Source organism: Amblyomma americanum, chromosome 7, assembly GCF_052857255.1.
Source record: "Amblyomma americanum isolate KBUSLIRL-KWMA chromosome 7, ASM5285725v1, whole genome shotgun sequence".
Taxonomy (NCBI): Eukaryota; Metazoa; Arthropoda; class Arachnida; order Ixodida; family Ixodidae; genus Amblyomma; species Amblyomma americanum.
Window position 1 is genome coordinate 172,826,610 of NC_135503.1, and position 22,171 is coordinate 172,848,780.

At 45.4% G+C, this 22,171-nt stretch overlaps 1 protein-coding gene across 2 annotated transcripts in view; it reads left to right on the forward strand.

The window, feature by feature from the left end:
- The window catches only part of LOC144097587 (uncharacterized), a 162,861-nt gene that overhangs the window by 97,524 nt on the left and 43,166 nt on the right, over nt 1-22,171 (forward strand). For both annotated transcript variants that reach the window (XM_077630258.1, XM_077630257.1), the window contains exon 3: nt 3,408-3,515. In XM_077630258.1, coding sequence (XP_077486384.1) covers nt 3,408-3,515 — 108 coding nt within the window. The remainder of the gene's footprint in view (nt 1-3,407; nt 3,516-22,171) is intronic.

The window sequence follows — 22,171 nt, forward strand, 5'->3', positions numbered from 1 at the left end:
TGCTTCCTGTCGAATCCGTGTACCCATCCAGGTCTTCTATGTGTGCATTCATGTCGCCTAATATAATTATCTCGCCCTTTCCTCCTAGCTCATCAATGTCGCTTGCAATACATTCTAACATTTTCCTGTTTTCCTCTTTGGCATTAACCCCTGTCCACAGGTATACAAAGCCAAGGAGTGTTTGCTTGCCTGCCACTGTTCCTTTTAGCCATATATGTTCCCTGCATCCCAGTCTAACCCTTTGAAAATTCATACTTTTATGAATGAATGCCCCAATTCCACCTCCCTTTCTGCTGCCCTCTGTTCTATTGCAATATTCCCATGCGTAGTCTGGGTTACAGGGTGGTTGCTCCATGTCTCTAAGATGTGTTTCCGCTAAACCATATACCATTAATTCCTCCTGTCTTAACTGTTCTTCTATTTCCTCCCATTTCAGTCTATTCCTGCCACCTTGCATGTTAATGAAACCTATATCTGAATTAACTTGGCTCTGGCGCTTGCGTCTCTTTCTTCCCCTATGGTTCCATTGTCCGTTTGATCTTAATTCATCCTTCTCTACACTGGTTCCTTCAGAGCTCTGGGTCCCCCCAAAAAAGCTGTTGCCTGGCGACCTATCCCACTACCCACCTTCTTGCCAGTGGCACCACCGTAGTGGATGCCATCCTGTGCAAAAGGGTGGGGCCTAACCTCGTACACTTCCCTGTTGACCTCCATCACCTCGTATCTTAGTCGTCGACTCAATAGCCTAATTACCCGATTAGTCTCCACGACCCTCCTTTCCGTTTCGCGAGCCTGCCTCTGGACCTCTGGGATTGTGCATATGGTCACATGCACACTCTCAGAGGCCTCTCTAAGCCTACGCATCCCCACCTCCAACTGCGTCTCAAGATTCTGGCTCCTCCCCTGCAGTACATCATTGAGACCAGCATGGATGACCACAAGGTGTTCGCCATCCATGCTACCCACCACCACCTCCCGGGCTCTGGCCATTGCATCCACCATGCACTTTCCCGACTGAGCCTCCACCTGCACCCGCCTGTCTGCCTTCACTGCCGTCAGAACGCCTCCCTCAACCCTCGCTACATTCGAGTCCCCGACCACCAGAACTCTCCTGTGCCCCAAACGTTCGCTTCCTAATTCCATCTGTTGGCCTCCGGATCGCTCTAGCTGACTCTCCTGCCGCTGTACGCTATTGTCGCGAGTTTCCATGCCCGCTTTAACCTTTTTCATTTCGTTCGCATTTTTCTCACTCAATGCTCGCTGCACTACAGCACTGTACGATCGACGAGCCTCGTCCTCCACCTGACACTTCTCCGAACTGGGGTGCCCAGCCGGCCGCGACCTGAGCGCTTCAACCTGTTTTTCTAGCTGGGTCCGCTTTTCCCGCTCTTCTTTAATCTCGCCCACCATTCGCTTCAACAGGGCGGCATTATTCTCCTCCTTTTTAATCAAATCGGCGACCTGAGCTTCCAGCTTAATCCGATCCTCTCGTTCGACCTGCCGGTCCGCATTAAGTGCATTAAACCCAGCTTCCCATTCCCCTTTTAACGCATGAACGGCGTCCCCAAACCGCTTGCACATCTTACACACGAAGCTAGCCTCACCCGCCTCGGCTAAGCTCCCGAACCCTGTCTCATCTAAGTAACACCAACGGTCGCACTCCTGGCACTGTACTAACTCCCCGTCCTTGTCCTCCTTAACTTTCCTAGCTTGCCGACCCATCGTCCGGCCGACTACGCCTTGTGAAAGCCCGCCAAAATTCCTATGCGTAAAAACCCGCCAAGAATATTACACAAAACTTCGGCACTACGCAACGTAAAAGCTCGCCAAAATTCCTAGAGAAGAAACCTTCGGCACTAGTCAACGTGAGAGCCCGCTAAAACTCCTGCACAAAACTTCGGCACTACGCAACGTAAAAGCCCGCCAAAATTCCTACAGAAGAAACCTTCGGCACTAGTCAACGTAAGAGCCCGCTAAAAATCCTGCACAAAAACCTTCGGCACTGCGCAACGTAAAAGCCCGCCAAAATTCCTACACAAAAAACCTTCGGCACTACACAACGTAAAAGCCCACCAAAATTCCTACACAAAAACCTTCGGCACTACGCAACGTAAACGCCCGCCAAAAATCCTGCACCAAAAACTTTCAGCAATACGCAAGGTAAAAGCCTTCCAAAATTTCTACGCAAAAACCTTCGGCACACACACTTCCGCTAGCCTTTCTACCCTTAACTCGGTTTAAAACTACTGCCCGAAAGCATGTACAAGCGCAAAAACCAAAAGGCACTTAGCTTCAGACGTAGTCGCTGGAGCCCCGAAAAAAAGCGTCCGCCTCCGACGGTGTCACGAGTGCCACGAGATAGCAGCCGCGAGATAGCAGCGCCGCGGGGCGGCCCCGCAGCCGCTCCTGCCGCCGGATCCGCGGTCTGTCCACTTATGCTCACCACTGTACAATAAATACTAGGCACCAACCTGGCTCGGAGAGAAGGACAGTGTATAACGCTAAATGCTTGTGATCAGCTTTTTAATGGGATGGCTGGTGAGGTCCGATGCTGACGCGGTGGCGCTGTAGGTGTGGCGCACGAGCTAGGTGCTTGACGTCATGTGAGCCTCAATGCATGTTGCTGGGCATATAGTCTGCTCCGACAATGCCTAGCCAAAAACCTGGGCCAAAGAGAAAAACGGTGCTTAAAGCCGTTTGCCCTTACACTGTATGCCATGGCCGCTGTGCCCACTTAAAAGCACGCTTAAAAATCTAACTGCTCTCAGTGTGGTCTAAGGGACCGCGATTGTTTCTGTTTGAGTACTTCTCAATGATTCCAAAGAAATGAAAAAAAACTTGAGCAGGTTTGAGCCCCAGGCAAGGAACAGGTAGTCGCCCACTGTATTGAATTTGGCACCCATTCAATTAGGTTGGGCGCCTATAGCCAACTGCGACCCAATGCCGATAAGATGAAACATTGAGCAGTTCCTACTACGGAGCTAAGATGCGTGGTTTGTACGTGCATTGGAAGTCCACATGGCAACGCATGCGATAACCGATGCTCGAAGACATTCAAGAATTGTTTTATAAAATACGGTTTCACACAGCTATGGTCGCAGCAATACGAGCACTTAAGTAGAATACAAAACAGGACAACGTTGGAAATTCTCTAGATTATCCGTACTTTGCCAACAGCAGTGTGGTAATAATTTGAGCCTTGCTATATGATTACGTTTGTCGACGCAGTTAGAGATACTGAGTAAACTAACACATAGCCCGGGGATTGTGAAATGGTCATCGAAAAACAGTTGGATCAGAGATTATCTAAGCTTAGATCCCAATGGTATTTTGTGTTATTTTGCGTGGTGGCCAAGACAAAATTTACGTTACACTTGTGTTTGTAACAAGTGGCGATGTTTTTTCAGCTTGCACTGCAGCTGATGGCGGTACTGCTTCAGCGCAAGATTGCTTGCTCTTGCCCACTGGAAGAAATGCTCTCAGTTCAGACGTATTGTCGCGGCGCTGCAAGCAAGGTAAGAGATATTTGAATTTTTTTAACAAAAATAATATTTATATGAGTTACAACTGGAAATTGCTTTTTTTGTCAGAAGTTATTTTGTAAAGAACTGCGGTTAATGCCCAGCTCTACTCCTTCACTGTGCACAATTAGAGCAAAGCGAAGTGTTTGATGGCAGCAAGTCAATTAATAAAAATATGCAGAACCAGGATTGAAAACGTACCGTTTTGGAGCGTGTTGATCATGAGTGCAGAAAAGCACGGAAGGACTGCTAACAAGGATCTCTCATCCTCTGTCGTCTTGCCTTCATCCTTTCTTATTTCGCGCTCCTGTGCTCAAGAAAAGCAGCGAAAAGCTGAACGGAAACATTAACGCGAAGTTACCGCACTCCGCACGCTAATGCAGTCGAACGGATTGGCGAAATTACCTAGACACTGAGTTTGAGTACTCACACGGGCCAGCACGTGAGGCACGAAAGAGAACCAGGGAGCGAGAGCACATACATATTGCAGCGACTTTATCGGAAAAACGGCTTCGCCATCGAGAAATTACAGAAAGTGCGCACTCCTCTCGTAGGTAGTTCCAGGCGTGCCAGGAGTGGCAAGACTGCGTCCAATATTTTTCTGTGATCGCTTTCGCAAGCATTTCCACTCCTAAACGAAACCACCTCCTTGTGTAACTCTCTGCGCAATCTGCCTAACACAAGGATCTTTTCCTTGGAAGCGCGCCAGGAATGCAGCCAGAGTTCCCGGGAAGGCTGCGAAAGAGGAAGATAGTGGCTCCCTCTGCGTGTTGAGCGAGCGTTTGTCTTCTAAACAAAAAAAAACCTAGTCAAAATAAGGGAACAAGGGGGATGCAGGCGCGATCCGCGATTTTCATCAGAGCTCCTGGTCTCAAATGCTTTAAAAGCTGTCAGTGAAGCATACACCTGGAAAGAGCAGTGTTGAAGCGGGCCAGTACAATTATGAAAAGGTAAAAAGGCAGCCTCTCTCGACTATTCTCGCTTCGTTTTTCGCTTGCCAATTCTCTAAAATTGGAACATAGACTAAATTTTTACTTCCCTTAAAATTGCACTGTTCTTCGAGATTTTTTTTTCTCACTCTACATGATGATTGTTGAAATCATTGCGTATATAACGCTTTTAATCCGCTAATTTGAAGATTTCATATATTACTGGGTAGAGGCAACATTTTGGTTCTTGTCGAAGCTGAATGTTCGTCAAACGCTTTCGTAAGAAAGGAAATAAGCTGAAATTAACAGATCACGTACGACAAAAGTAATGAGAAATATTTGAATAATTGTGAAAGAAAAAGCTGCATGATGGCACTCAAGTCAGCTTAAAAGCGGAAATGCAAAAGCCTTTCTCCCTAAATTGTCTATTTTTATTTTTTTTAAATTTGTACTCTTTCACATTTTGTTGTTCTTATTTTTATTTATTTTTATTTGTTGTTTATTTTTATTTTTCCTGTTCTTTTATTTAATTTTTATACTTTGTAAGCATTCGCACGCATTTACATTGTTTTTCATCGAATGAGTCACACGAAACCTGCCTCAAACACAGCATTTATTTTCAATATTTAAATTTAATTAATTCACTCATCAGAATTCATCAACCAAACTTTTCCGATTTCAAGACCTGCTCACGCACTACCTGGCATCATCACTCTTTTGCACATTGATCCCCACAGAACAACATAATCGCGCGGACAATATTTGTGAACAGTTTTTGCTGACTCGGCATAAGTATATAATTCTTTCATTAATAAAGGCTCTGTGCATTTCATTGGCAGTAAGTTTTGTACAAGTGTTCCTTCTTTGCAAAACGTGACATTGGCAATAGCGAAGCTCAATGACAGGCTTTACTCTTATTTTAGTATTCGACATAACGCCGGCTAGGGTGAAAGCTGCCCGATTTGTGTCTATCGAATGTGTGGGGGCAGATTCGCAGATGTTATCGGGCCGCTCGTTGCTGGGCAGGGTCCCGAAGACATGTCGTATGTCTTGTGGCTCTCACCTCCAGGCTGCGTGCGGCCTCTGAAAGGCACTTGCGGTGTGACCGCGAAAGGGGAAAAATTCGCGGTGGTTTATCTCTGGTTAAACCTGGAGGGAAGCGATAGCTACAGCTGGCCGAGTGGAACTTGCTTATTTGAATTGCAAAGTCATTCTTTCGCCGCCTCGTTTCGCTTGGAGTCCCTTCATCTTCGTCCAACTTGACACGGCGCATGCGCACAGCTGTGGCAGCTCGGTTTAGCCCTCACAAGTGACTGGTCACGTGACCAACCAGGTGAAGAAAAACGTTATGAGCCGCGCCGCCGGCAGCTGCTCCGCACCACGTGACAACGTGGCGGCGCAGCCACAGGGTGGCGGCACCGCCACCAGCACAGCGCCGCCACGCTGGTGGCTCGAAATGCTACTGTAATGTAGCTATCGCTACAAAACGATGTCCCACCCGATCGCACGAAGGGATTGTGGACACGCACCCTCTCCTGACGATTACGAAGGCGGAATTTGTTCCATTAATCGCTGAACGAGCCACGCGTCGGTCGTCGCGTACGCTCTAAAAACCATTGGTCAAGAAATGCTTTCCTGCATAGCAAGCTTCTGAAGCACTCAATGCAATATAGCTAGCACAGTGAAAAAAAACCAATATTCAGGAATTGTTGTTCTTATGTATAAGGAAATTACGTAATTTCGTATCCATAATATGAGAATACATTGCAAGCTGCTATTAGCATATGTACAGATAGCGGGGTGAAGAAATTCGCACTGCAGACACCATACGCACTTTTTCAGACAGGATAAGAATATTGTCTAACAGAAATACCAATGTTCTAAAAAGGAAAATGAGAACAAAACATGCTTTCTCACTGTACATCTGCCTTCTTTTTACCCACGGATAGTATACAAAGCCTATCTTAATTCTCAATAGGTATTTTCGCTTCTTAAACATCGCTTCTTAAACCAGCCTTTAAAAGGTTAAACAACCAAAGAATCAACATTTAGTTTATTGTTTACAAATTTAAAATCATGTGTTATTCCCCTGCTGCCACTAAATATAACAAGTTCTTTTTGCGTTCCGTTATATTTAACTGAACTGAACATGAAAACAAACACGATCACTGCTTATTTGATCATCATCATAAGCCTGGCTACATCCACTGCAGGGAAAAAGCCTCTGTCATGCCTGTCCAATCAACCCTGTCCTTTGGCACCTGCGCCCAACCTGTGCCTGCAAACTTGATGATCTCACCCGCCCACCTAACCTTCTGCCGCCCCTGCTACGCTTTCTTTCTCTTGGAATCCACTCCATTACTCTAAAGACCAGCGGTTAGCTTGCCTTCGTATTGCATGCCTAGCCCAAGTCCATTTCTTCGCCTTGAATGAGTCTAGGATGTCATTAACCCGCGTTTGTTTGCTGACCCAATCTGCCCACTTCCGGTCCCTTCACGTGACACCTATCATTTTTCTCTCAATGGCTCGCAGCGTAGTCCTTAGCTTAAGCTCAACCCTTTATGTTGGCCTCCACGTTTCTGGCCCCTAGGTCAGTATTGCAAGATACAGCTGTTGTACACTTTTCTCTTGAGGGATGTTGGTAAACTGTCATTCATGATCTGAGAGAACCTGCCGTATGCGCTCCACCTCATTCTTGTTCTTCTAGTTCTTTCCCCCTCATGATCCGGATCAGCTGTCACTACCTGCCCTAAGCAGATGCATTCCCTTACCACTACCAGTTTCTACACCTTATTCCGCAATGCCTGCATGACTGCCGTGGTTTCCACTGAGTCAAAAGCTTACTGATAATCAATGAAGGGTTTATTTTATATAGAAGATGTTTCGGCTAAGACTTTACGCAGTTATTAGAGGAATACTTCTTTAATTAGAAGAGCACTTTTTCTCGGCACAGCAATCTCAGCGGTGAAGTAGATCAGTATACAGCTAAGAGGCGCTAAATAGCAGGCTGGTTAACTAATATCGAACAGTTAACTTTTTATTATTGCTGTTACGATCCTCAGTTATTGAGAGTCGTACATGTAGCCCATCGTAATATGCATATCAGGTCCTAGAATTTCGATAATCCTGTTACCCTCAAGCATTGTGGCCCAACAAATTAGGACTACATTGCGGCAAACTACAAGCGCTTTCGAGAAGCTTGCAGCCAAATCAGCCTCTCCAGTTTACGCAACTCGTCGAAATAGCCAAATTGACCCACAGCGCCGAGAGTATTCGCGTTTCTAAATTCTAAAAGCTGATGTGGAGATTATTTGCAGCTGGCTACACGTCTCTCTATAATTAAGGAGCCTAACAGTGAAAGTTTAAAAGTTGACTAATCTCTCTATATTAAACTTCCTTATGTCGGCTGCATTGCGCTTGTTTATTAACGTTGATAGCTGTGCCAGTTCTATTCTGCCTGTAGGTTAGAAGCTTTCATGCTCTGACATTTCTTAATCAGATTTTTTGTCTTTTGATATAGCTTGCCCGTATCTTGTCGAGCCATATTTCTGCCTACGTGTACTCTGCCCCCCGTAATGATAGCTCCCAGATTATAGTTTATTGTTTGAACATAACAATCGTATTCCTTAATTAAAGCAGCGGTATCCTGAATTCCTCCACTTTCCCTAATAACGCTAAGTCCCGAAAGGGCACCTTGAGTCTCAAGGTGATGGTGCTTGGCGCCACCACGGACTCTAGCTCCCATACCGAAGCTGTCATCCGCACCGTGGCGATATGTTTTAAGGTGAAGGGTAGAAACCATGAACGGTGGCGGTCGGGGCCAGGGTCAAGCCCCGGCCGACGGACTCCCCATCTGTATACCAGGTGGGGGGCTCCGGGACCTTCTTGTGTCTATAAGGGTGAAGTACAAGTGACAGAATAAGAACCCTTAATCCATACATGCGGCATGGATTCTCAATTTCCCCCCTCTAAAAAAAAAACGATCGGAACCGGAAACGGTACCGCACCGAAGGAATCACCGTTCCAACTCCAAAATCTACTGAAAATTTCCCACAGTTCCTGATAGTTCACGCTGTTGAGCAAAACGCTCCAGTGGCAGCACTATCAGTGTTTGTAATGCAAAAGTGGCTAGTGGCTACCATAGGCGAGGAATATGAAGCAAAAAGCTATCCTCAGGAGATCTTCTTGTAAAAGTGAAATCCAAAAAGCAGAGTGATGCATTACCCAAACAAGAGAAACTTGCCGATCTTGACATTACTGTAACACCCCACAGAAGCCTGAACAGCACTCAGGGAGTAATTTCTGAGCGCTTGCTAATGACAGAGGATGAAAAAGAGCTCCTCGAGAATATGCGTGACCAAAACGTGACGTCCCTTCGCCGCATCACAATAAGGCGTAACGGAGAAGAAAGTACACCTCACTTCGTTCTAACATTCGGCAGCACTCGTTTGCACGAGTCCGTCCGAGTTGCATTCATCAGGTGCCCAGTGCGCCCGTACATTTCTAACCCTAGGAGATTTTCACATGCCAAAGGTATGACCATGGCAGTAAGACCTACAGAGGCAAGGAGACCTGAGGCGAATGTACCGAAACCGAACATGAAACAAACAACTGCCAAGCAACTGAAACAAAATGTGCGAATTGCAAAGGTCCACACGCAGCAAACTCGCGAACCTGTGAAGTTTTCAAGAAATAAAAACAAATCATCAATCTGAAAGTACGAGAAAATATATCACCCTCAGGCAAGGAAAAAGTTTAAGGAAGAGACAGCCAGGTCATATGTTGACGCCGTGCGCCGGGGGGCCGAGCGGCATCTGGTGACAGTGGCCTCACAGTACACCATCGTTGTTGTGTGCCTGTCCCGTCCCACACTCTAACGGCACTCCGGTGTCGGCACCATTGACATTCCAGAGGTGCACCTGACGGCGGCCTCTGGCACAAACAAAGTTGGCGGGAGTGGTGATACACCACCCCAACTTCAGGCCACTGCCCAGGCAGGGCCGTCCACATCTTTGACAGGTGCAGCCAAGGCTTCCCTGTCATCTCAAAAGAAAGGCTCGCTGGCCTCTGAGCCGGTAGGCCGCACGGCTTCCCCCCGTAGGGAGAAGCCACAAATCCGTACCCTCGCGGGATACAAGCAGTATCCCGCCTCCGCAGCAGCGGCGGCGGAACTCCCTTGAACACGAAAAGGGAGCAAAAACGCCAATAACAGGCCCCAAAAACCCGGGGGAATGGGTTTCTAAATATATCACCCAAAGTTAATAGATATGGCGTTCCTAATTCACTGGAACTATCGAGGCATACTAAAAAACTGCAGTGACGTAACAGATATTCTTGCTTTATATTCCCCGGCTGTTTTGTGTCTCCAGGAGTCAAACTTGGGATCTAAAAATAAAAATATTTTAAGTAAATATAAAGTCTTTCGCCACGACCGGGAGCAAACAAATAGGCTCTCTGGAGGTACCGCCATAGTCGTTCAAAGTAACATGGCCACTCGTGAAGTCAAGCTTCAAACTACATTTGAAGCTGTTGCAGTATCTGTAGTACATTTTAAAACAATTACAGTATGTTCCGTATACCTCCAACTACACCTGACAGCAACAGTCCATGACTTAGAAGACCTTCTAAACAATTACCAGAGCCATACCTGTTAGTCGGCGATTTTAATGCTCACTCCAAATTGTGGGGAAGCGAAAAAACGGACACTAGAGGCCGTATTTTAGAAGATTTTATTCTGTGCAATATTATAAGTCTGCTCAACAGGGGCAAACACACATATTGTTCTCCAAGCTTCGGAAAATGGAGCTGCATAGATTTGTCTCTTACATCGCCTTCTGTTTTTACTGCTCTTAAATGGGATGTCTTGGACAACCCGTATGGTAGCGATCATCTACCCGTTCGTATAAGCCTAACATCATCTCCGCAAATTATTCCTACAAAACCACGACGTTGGAAACTCCATTTGGCCAACTGGGCACTGTTTCAAGAAAATTCCAGCTTATAAAAAATAGATAAAAAAACTTAAGTATAGATGAACTTAATGAAATTATCACAAACTGCATTATCTCCGCTGAGCGCCTGGCTATACCTCAATCTTCTGGAGTGGTGAAACAAAACCACAAATCCTGGTATACAAAAAAAAAATGTAGACTAGCAAAAAAAAAAAACAGAACAAAGCATGGGGAAACTTTCGGAGGTACCCCACGCATAAAAATTTCATAAACTTTAAAAAGGCAAGGGCAGAAGCCCGATATATCCAACGTAATGCTGAAAAAACTTCTTGGCAAAGTTACGTGACATCAATAAATAGCTCAACCACATCAAAAGAAATGTGGGAGCAGGTACGGAAGCTAGATGGTAAATACTCCCCATACACACTTCCCCTTCTAACAGCTCCTGGTATACAGACAAACGTCGAAGAACCGGCAGACATTTTAGGTGGATATTTTTCGGTAGTTACCAGCTCATCACAGTACACAAAATCATTTCTAAGGTACAAAAACACAGCCGAGAAACAAAGTCTCCCTACAAGTGGATACACAAATGAACCATATAATAATTTCTTTACAGTTCAAGAAATCAGCACAGTTTTGTCTGCTGGCAAACAGACAGCACCGGGCCCGGATGGAATACACTATCAAATGCTGTCCCACCTCTCCGAACCTGCCGTAGAGGAACTTTTAAGTTTTTTAATAAGGTTTGGGTGTCGGGTAAACTACCCGAAACCTGGAAGACGGCCATCATCGTTCCATTTTTAAAACCCGAAAAACCGCCAACCTCTCCTAGTAGATTTAGGCCCATAGCCCTCACCAGCTGCCTTGCAAAATCATTTGAAAGTATCGTGACTATTAGATTAACCTTCGTGCTCGATGCCCGTGAGCTTCTCGATGTCCAGCAGTGCGGTTTCAAAAAGGCATGCTCCACAACAGACCACCTAGTTCGCCTTGAAATTACTCTCCGTGAGGCATTCATACACAAACAGCAATGTCTTGCTGTTTTTTTCGATATAGAGAAAGCATATGACACAACCTGGAGGTACGGAATTCTCCACGACTTGGAGGAACTTGGCCTTCGTGGCAGGATGTTGAACTGCCTAAAAGATTTCCTGTCAAACCGTTCATTCAAAGTACGCCTCGGTTCAACCCTCTCGAGAATTTTCATTCAGGAAAATGGAGTGCCTCAAGTAAGTGTCTTAAGCACGACCCTCTTTGTTGTTAAAATGAATTCTATTAGCAAAATAATTCCAAGGTCTTTTATGTATTCGATCTATGTCGATGATCTGCAGATAGCCTGCACGTCCTTAAACATATCAACATGCGAAAGACAAGTGCAGTTAACAATAAATAAACTTTCAAAATGGGCTGATGAAATGATTTCCGGTTCTCCTCATAGAAAACAATGGCCATTCTTTTCTCACTCAGACGAGGTCTTCAGACAGATCCTAGACTACACCTGAACGAAACCGAGTTACCGATAAAAAGTGAACACACATTTCTGGGCATGACGTTTGACAAAAAACTGACCTTCTTGCCCCACATAAAGAACCTGAAGAATAAAACTTCTCGATCATAAAATATCTTAAAGGTGCTTTCACATAAACGCTGGGGGTCTGATAGAACCTGCCTTTTGCACATCTACCGCAGCATAGTTCGCTCTTGCCTAGATTAAGGGTGTATAGTGTACAACTCAGCTCGACCATCCTACCTTAAGCAATTAGATCCAGTACAAAATTCAGCTTTGCGCCTTGCAAGTGGGGCATACAGGACATCACAAATAAACAGCCTATATGTCGAGTGTAACGAACCAGCCCTCGCAGATAGAAGAGCTATGCTCACATGTGCATACGTCCTAAAAACCCGTTCTCTACCAAAACATCTCTGCTACTCCATAGTTACGAAGTGCCCGTCTAAGCAGCTTTTTAGTAACAAACCGAATGCGACGAGACACCTTATCCTCCGTTTTGAAGATATTTGCCAGGAATTGGGTATTTTAGACAAACTACCTGATGTCGCCCAGAGACCCAAACCACTGCCACCTTGGTACACCTTTCCTGCTGTAGAAGACTACACAACGACTCAATTTCAGAAAAAGCAAACTCCACGTGAATACATACTACAAGAATTTTTAGCACTGGAGGAAAAGTACAAAGAATACAAAGGATTTTTTACAGACGGTTCTAAAACATCACTTTAGTTCGGAAGTGCTGTGGTGCAAGACAAATGGGAAAAGGTAGTTCGGTAACCTCAGTGCGCGTCAATTTTCTCAGCTGAATGTTATGCCATTTCGATGGCTGTATCAAAAATAGTATCACAACAAGCATTTTTCCCCACTACAGTTTCAATGCGTGCGCAAAATGCTGTTTCGTAGTATTATGAATAAAGCATGTGGCAACGTAGGCTGCTGGGAGAGATAGTTAACAATCATTTTGTGAAGTGCGCTGGCAGACAACGCACCAGGATAAGGAGCACACAGAACAGGGCTAAAGTAGCAGTTTTACACATGCAGCGGTGGAGTAGGGGTATGGAGTATTTTTTTCGCGTGCAAAAGTACCGAGGCTCGAATCCTGGTGTCACGCAATTCTCCACCGGATTAAAAAAAAAAGAAGACTGCGTGCCGAAGGAACTCCATAACCAGGTTTGGGGTGGGGCATGATCTTGGTGACCACAACCGACAACGCACTTCCGCTCAAGAACATGACTTGGCCACCCTGTCCAAACCACTTAACCGTGAGCCCTCAGTCTCCAGCGGCTGCGGAGCAACTGAACAAGGCGGCGGTCAGAGCTCTGAAACAGCGGAAGGTGCTAAGAATCTCTGGAATCGGAAAGGCCGCCATTGGAAAGTGAACATGGCAACGTTTAACGCCATAACCTTATCCAGTCAGGCTAGGCTACCTGTGTCATTCGAGGAACTAGCTGATATTAAATAGGATGTCATAGCGCTTAGTGAGATTAGGAGGAAAGGTCAGACGTATACTAAGCGGCGGGCACGTATTGTGCTATCGTGGATAAGCAGACAGGCGACCGCTAGGAGCAGAAGTACTCATCAATCCTCATCCCTGCGCCATCCGTTATTTGACGTTGAGGACTGTTCTCAACTCGACAGTCGGGTATTTACGGAATAAAGGGTTTGGAAAATTTATCATATTCTGATTATGAGGAGCAAGTTTAGACGCCCACTCCGGCAAACTGAAACTGAAATGAAACGCAACCATACTCGCCGCGCTGGCGAGTGGTTTGGGCGCTCAGCTACTGGGCCGGAGTTCCCGGGCTTGAAACCGACCGTGGTGTCCGGGTTTGGATGGAGGCGAAACGCTAAGGCGCCCGTGTGCACTCCGATGTGAGTGCACGTTAGATCCCCAGGGGATTGGAACTATTCCGGAGCCCTCCGCTACGGCACCTTTTTCTTCCTTTCTTCGTTCAGTCCCAACATTACCTCTTTCCTTACGGCGGGGTACGGATGTATATCGAGATATGGCAGTTACTGCACGATTTCCTTTCCTCAAAAGCAATTTTCAGCCAGTGACAGCATTTTGCGTGCACACCGGATTGGTCAGTTTGCGGAAGAAAAAACACGAACGAATATTGTCAATGTTTCTTCACATAAGCATAAAGAATCAGTATTTGCTGCTTGTTTTCTTGCTTAAGAAGCAGCGGCTTTGCTCTCGGTGAAGACTTATGCTCCGCCATAACCAACATTCTGAAAAATTCTACGCTAACACTGCCTCAGTGTTCGACTTAAGAACGTTAGCTAGCGGATCTTCGAATGTTTACATCAGTGGACTCAGCAAACGTGGAGAAGCCAAAATCCAAACATCCGCGAATGTTTCCATTCCGGACACATCCCTTCTAAGACATAAGGAGCGCCGTCTACCTCATGGATTTTGCACGATAGTGTCATTTGCAGCCGCCTTCTCTATATCCGGTATATTTCCTCATTATATCAGTTAATTAATTTTATTAACGTGTGCATCACATCAGGACGAATCGTTTGACACTATCCGAAACCCATTGCGATAAAGGGTTCTGCAGTAATGGCCGTCTGAAGGTCTTCATAATTCACGGTTTGGGTGAGGGAAAGTCAACGTTGCGAATACCGAACTTATTTTTGGCTTCGTCTCAATTAGTTATTTTATCGTCTTGAACACCCCAAACACCACATCGCCCATTCTGCTTCAAACGGGTGGCCCCGAAACTTTGTGCATACGGTGGTCCCAGTGAGGTCCCACTTCGATGGCCGCTATATTAGCACATACGTGTTGTCCAACATAATTTGAGCCAAGGCTTTAAAAGTGAGAGGCACTTCGGGTGCGAATTGAATTGAATGCATAGTACTGGCACTGGCACTAGCCTAGAGTTAGACAAGCTATATTTTCCCTTGACTGACTGATTACTTATGTTTAATTAATAACCTTTCTAAGCATTGGCTGCAGACACCAAGTGTGATTGGCAAAATTCTAGAGTACCTTCAGAAATTTCTAAAAAATTCTTTCCTACACGATGCATCTCGCGTGGTCCTTTTTTGCGCGTTCCGAAGAGAGTCCGCGAAATATGAAAAACACCACGTGAAGGGGCGCTTGCGCCTAGTAATTGTGCAGCTCTCTAAGCGTGCGATGGAAGAACAATATCGGCTGCAGAGAGGCTGTTGCCCGCGACCGGGCGTTATGCCAGATGTAGGTATCTGGGCATGCGGCTCTTATTGCATGAGGCCGCAAATGCATGCTGCTGGCCCGGCGTTGCCGAAGCGATTAAGCGTCAAAGGCTAGGACAGAGAAAAACAACATAGCTTTATTTGTTTATGCTGAAATTTTAAAGAGCTGGCAGCCTGCGGAAAGAGTGTAGTAAGGTTAGGGGTGAAGGGGGGGGGGGGGGGCAATAGAGCCGGAACGATTTTTCAGCGGCTTTCAATCCAGGAAGCGCCCCTTGATTATAATGTGTGCTCGAACGGTGCGGCAATGCAGATTCGGCATTTCATAGGTATAAATCCGTGGCCTCTTGATGATGTTTGCAGAGTTGTTCGCTATCCAAAAAAGGATTGAAGATGACATTGCTGGAATTAAGTCATTTCATGTGTCTGTAAACCTGCGTTTTGGGGCCCTGGAATCGCGTATCATTGCACTCGAAACAAATTCCGTGGAGCCCGGTATTTCTAATTCATCCAACTCTGTTCTTAGTGGCCAGCGCATGACTCACTTTTGTCGTAAACAAGCTTGCTTTAAAATGATGATGATTATGAATTTTTATAGCGCAAGGGCATCTGTGGCCAATGTGCGCCATTACACAAGATATTTTCAACTTCTCAAGGTGGGGTCAAAGACCCATTTCCCAAGCATTTTCCGCTAAACAAGCCGAAAACCAGACCAGGGGAAAGCTTTTAGCCATAGTATCACCGGTGGGTACCCGGCGGCACTGGAGATCGAATCCCGCACCTCAAGCATGCGAGGCGTTTTTTGCTTTAAAAAACAGCCTGGAAAGCAGCTCCCGCAGGAATACAGGAATAACCTCACTCCGCGCGGCCTAGTGGAGACAGCTGGAGACAACAGCGTTACCCCGATGCCAACTGCGACAAATATGATCACAGAGAAATAAAAGTTGGACTGCCCTGCAATTGAAAGGTGTCACAGGTTAGGTAGAAACCAGCGCAGCACCCCTCGGCCTGTCATCCTTAAGTTAGCAGATTTTCGAGACAAAATTAAGATTCTAAAACTGCCTCACAACAAGAATTAGAAATCCGCTTCACAGAGGACTTCTCAGATCGGTCCGTTCAGTAAGTAAAAACATGTGGGACGTTTCCACTTCTTTCAGGGAAATTGGCGTCAAAGTACTTATGCGTTTTGACTTTTTTTTTAACAATAGGGTTCGTTACAACTGGTGAGGCACAACCAACTCGATTGTCCAGACCTGCAATACAAGGCTGCAATCGCCAAATAACCATCAATCCAGTCTCCTCTTGACCTCGCTGTGGTCCATCAGCTAACCTTAGTATAGTTTCAGGATTTTGAACATTACCGCCAGAAGCCTCGTAAATAAGTTTCAAAGCCTGTTTTCGCTCACTTCCTCGTATTTCCCTCACATCGTTGACGTCACTGAAATGTTACTGCGTAACGATATATTGGACGCCAAGTTAACCCCGCCTGATTTTAACATAGTTCAGGCATACAGGCAGTTCGGCAAAGGTTCCGGAGTCGTCCTTTTTCTTCACTCGTACTTAACATTTTGCGTGCTTCCTGACCTGCTCAGTATCGAATCATTGCGGTGCAGGTTGAATTTAGACAAAAAGTTGATAATATGCGGCGTAGTATAACGTCTTCCTGGTTCTTGCACTAATCAACTGTACAGCCTCCGGGACTTTATGCGTCAGCAGAACATTTCTGCCTCCAGTATTATCCTTCTGGTTGATTTTAACGCACCCGGTATCGTCTGGTCAACAATATCCGTTAGTGGACATGAGTAGCGGTCTCTAGCGAGTTGTTGGACATATCTTGATCTTTTATTGGATTGAAACAAATCGTGAAATTTTAGATCTGGTCCTTACCACTGCGTCTCTCTTGGAAAATTACGTGGAATGTGAAGTTACTACCGGTATATTTGATCATAAAGCAGTTGTGATCTCAATTTCTTGTTCGCTTCACAGAACACAGTACGTCTACACTACGTATCTCGATTTTGCACGCGCCGACGACTTGTACATTACCGACGCACTATGTGAAGCATTTGAAAGATTTGAACAACATAGCGTGTGCAGCGATGTCAATGTTTTAGTTTCTTCCTTTGAAAACATAGTTCAGGTATGCATGCAGCGCCATGTACCGACAAGAACAAAAAAGACAAACGTCCATCTACCTTGGATTACAAGGGATTTGCTGAAATTTGCTCGACGTGTGAAAAGGCTGCGACGGTCGAGGCGTTCTGGCGACCCTTTGAAGGCGGCCCACTTTGATGAAGCGAAGGAGGAAATTCGACTAAAGACAAACGCTGCGAGAGACTTCTATTTTTGTGTCACACTGCAAAACCTACTCAAAAGTAACCGTCGCAAATTTTGGAAATCAATTTTACCTAGTTCCGAAGCCTCCAATAGCCTAATTATTGATGATGGCGCTACCAATGACGAATTCGTAATAGCAAACGCATTTAACAATTATTTCTAATCTGTAATCACAACTGACAACTACGAAAGTCCTTCTGTCGCTGCTAATCCTCGTACGTCAATCACTGACATCTGTGTAGGCAGGAAGGGAGTTCTAAACCTCATATTGAATTTAGATATTAAAATGCCCTGGTCCTGACGACATCAGAAACCTATTTCTTGCACTCTATGCGTAATGGACGAGCAGATACCTCAATGTTATATTTCAGAAGTCATTATCTAGCTCCACTGTTCCGGCCTCGTCGCAGCTCGCGAAAGTTGTTCCTTAGCATAAATCGGGCAATGCAAAATTATTAACAAATTATATACCAATCTCGCTCACATCCAATTCTTGCGAGCTTCTCGAGGACATCATTTTCAAACATATCGTAGAATTCCTTGAAGCTAACAATATTAAGAGTGATTTTCAGCACGTCGTTAGCCGCGGCTTCAGCACCATTTCAGAATTAACCGAGTGCACTCAAGATGTGACTCATTCTCTTGATCTCGGAAACCACATTGACGCTATATTCGTTGACCTATCAAAAGCATTCGACACAGTTCCTGCCCCAAAACTCCTACAAAAGCTCAACGCCATGCTTAACAATCCGACCGTTGTCAACTGGATTGTCAGTTTCCGTTCTTTTCGTTCGCAGTTCGTATCCTTCAGCTCAGGTACCTCTTCTACAGTGAACGTCTCGTCAGGTGTTCCTCAAGGGTGCGTTTTAGGGCCACTCTTTTCCCTCCTGTACATTAACGACCTCCTATCTAGCGTATGTACTAAAATTTGCTTATATGTAGACGATTGCGTGCCATACCATCCCATCAGCTTCACACAGGATAACCCCTTTTTAAATATTTCTTTTGCTAGCGTCTGTCAGTGGTGCGACACATGGCAGGCGAAAATTAACTTCATTAAACTGTCTCCATGTCTTTCAGCAAATCCTTGTCTCCTTCTCTTTTCAGATATTCGTTTAATGACCTGTTCTTAAATAAAGTAACCGAATATAAATAGCTCGGACTGCCTTTCACTGTCAACATGTCTTGGTCAAAGCACATCAATCTAACGTGCAGTAAAGCACTTCAGAGACTCGGGTATCGGCGACGTACTTAACGTGCAGCACCACGTGATATAAAGCCTCGAGCTTACAAAAGGCTTATCCGACCGCTTATCGAATACGGCTCAGGTGTTTAGAATCAGTGTAAGCAAGTATGCTGCAATAAATATGATTCTGTCTTGAAGAAGGCAATTAATTGTATCGATTGTCGCTATGACAGAGAATTTCCGCCCTCGTCTAAACTTAGCGCATTGTCTATAACTACGCTTTCAACACGCCGGTACATCGAATGCCTCAAATATATCTACACGGTCATTAACTCACCGCGGCTTATGGCAACGAACACCCATGTTACCTTTTCTGCTACATTATCTACTAGGCGCGACCACTGTTTAAACATTTCTCCACTTTACGCACGGGCTGACATGTACAAGTTCAACTCTTTCCTACGTACAATCGAGTGCTGGAACTCCCTGAATGGTGAAATTCGTTCAGTTCCAATTCAGCAATTTCTGGCTCCCAGAGAATGTCAATGACACCTTGCTTTGTTCGTATTATATAGTATTTTGCTTGTACTTTTTAAGTAAGCACGCTTGCATTTATGAACATATTTACACTTTTCATGTATTTTATATACCCACTTAAAGAAGGGAATTGCGCTAAAAAAGACACGGACGAGAGAAGACAAGGACGGGCGCAAACTCGCGACTGATTTTATTCAGAAAGAAAACAAATATATATATACCTAGATTCTTATTCAATCAATTGCCTAAGCGCACATGCCAGGAACGTTTTCTCTTTCTTATACAAATTGATACTAGAATCGCTTACGCATTCATCACCTGACTTATAAATGAAAAAAGCCTCTGCGAGTTCACGTGCTACCTGGTTACGACTGCGCCTTAAGATTTTTGTTCTAGCCAGCAAAGGCTGGCATGCTTTATCAGGCGTAGCCAAAGGGCATGCGCCGCAATGTAAGGGCAAATTTGACCCTTTTCCGTTAACCACAGAAAGCATATGTTCCCTTAGTCGTTCATTTATACAACGGCCCGTCTGGCCGATGTATACTTTTCCACATGTCAGGGGAATTTCATACACAGCCCCGACAGAACACCTGACAAACTGGGTGGCGTGACGTTTCGTGCAGTCTCGCACGTATTCCTCGCCGGAGACAATCCGGGGGCACAAAGAGGCCAACTTGCGCGGGGCAGAGAATACCACCGGCACACTTTAGCGATTGGCTACATTCTTTATGTTGTGGGACACCCTATGAATATTGGGGACAACCGCCGGTCTGGTCTTCGGTTGACCGCCACCTTCTTGAGGTGTTCTAAGTTTCAAGCTTTGCAGTAGCTTCTCTGCCACAGCAACCACAACGGAAATGGGAAAACCAGCTTTCTGTAACCTTCCAATCTGATTGTTGAGGCTGCCCTTTACCAGGTGAACACATGATTTCTTCAGGGCTTCTTTCAGGCACAGCATAACAATGGCGCGTTTAACCGTCTTAGAATGAGCAGACTCAAATGGCAAGAGGTCTTTCCGGGCTCGTGGTGAGTATAACCGACACGTGTGATCTGGTGTTAAAGTGATGGTAATATCTAAAAACTGCAATCTATCTTGTTCAGGTAATTCGTGGGTGAAGGTTAGACCCCTCCCGTGTCGTTTAAAGACAGATAAGGTATCTTGCACGGTAACCGTGTGCGTCAAACCGGGTTGCTTCTTAAAAATCACCAAATAAAATTGTTGTAAAGAATTCAGGTAATGTGGTTTCTTTCCTGCAGGGTTCCTCATCTTTAGGTTACGCTGTCTCTTTTGACACAGAAAACCTGTTCTTTTCTATACCGCACGATGACCTATTTTGTGCAGTTAGGTCTTGCATCGACGAAAATGGTGTAGTAGATTTTCAGAATACTAGTGGCCTAACCGTGGACAATTTCATGAAGCTACTAGAATTTTATCTTGAGTCCACTTTTGTAACTTTTGACAAGCATTTTCATGTTCAACGCCAGGGCATTTGCATCCGGTCTTGTGTGGCACCAGTACTGGCTAACATTTTCTTGGCCAGCACTGATCGTGATCTGGTGTGTTATTTGGACGACAAGATAGTTCTGAGAGTTTTTAGATACGTGGACAAATATGTGGTGATTTTTAAGAAGCAACCCGGTTTGACGCACACGGTTACCGTGGAAGAGACCTTATCTGTCTTTAAACGACACGGGAGGGGTCTAACCTTCACCCACGAATTACCTGAACAAGATAGATTGCAGTTTTTAGATATTAACATCACTTTAACACCAGATCACATGTGTTGGTTATACTCACCACGAGCCCGGAAAGACCTGTTGCCATTTGAGTCTGCTCATTCTAAGACGGTTAAACGCGCCATTCTTATGCAGTACCTGAAAGAAGCCCTGCAGAAATCATGTGTTCACCTGTTAAAGGACAGCCTCAACAATCAGATTGGCAGGTTACAGAAAGCTGGTTTTCCTGTTTCCGTTGTGGTTGCTGTGGCAGAGAAGCTACTGCAAAGCTTGAAACTTAGAACACCTCAAGAAGGTGGCGGTCAACCGAAGACCAGACCGGCGGTTGTCCCCTATATTCATAGGGTGTCCCACAACCTAAAGAATGTAGCCAATCGCTACAGTGTGCCGGTGGTATTCTCTGCCCCGCGCAAGTTGGCCTCTTTGTGCCCCCGGATTGTCTCCGGCGAGTAATGCGTGCGAGACTGCACGAAACGTCACGCCACCCAGTTTGTCAGGTGTTCTGTCGGGGCTGTGTATGAAATTCCCGACATGTGGAAAAGTTTACATCGGCCAGACGGGCCGTTGTATAAATGAACGACTAAGGGAACATAAGCTTTCTATGGTTAACGGAAAAGGGTCAAATTTGAACATACATTGCGGCTCATGCCCTTTGGCTACGCCTGATAAAGCATGCCAGGCTTTGCTGGCTAGAACAAAAATCTTAAGGCGCAGTCGTAACCAGGTAGCACGTGAACTCGCAGAGGCTTTTTTCATTGATAAGTCAGGTGTGAATGCGTAAGCGATTCTAGTATCAATTTGTATAAGAAAGAGAAAACGTTCCTGGCATGTGCGCTTAGGCAATGATTGAATAAGAATCTAGGTATATATATATTTGTGTTCTTTCTGAATAAAATCAGTCGCGAGTTTGCGCCCGTCCTTGTCTTCTCTCGTCCGTGTCTTTTTTAGCGCAATTCCCTTCTTTAAGTATGTACGAACGACTTGCCCAACAACGTGCTCTCCTGAATTATATACCCACTCCTGCAATAGTCCCTGGGGGTCTACAGTATAGTAACGTGGTGGTGACGTTGAAGAACACAGTAGCAATAGTGTGAAAGACAAAAATAACTTTTATTGGGCGAACCTGTGCCCACAAAAAGAGCCTACACTTACAGCACAACGGTAGCGGCGAACATGGTCGGCGATCGTCGAAAATCTGATCTGCGGGTCAAGCGCGTCGGCTCTTATATAGCAGTCGTCGATTGTTCCAGACTAATCGTTGGGACCCGCGTGCCTTCCAC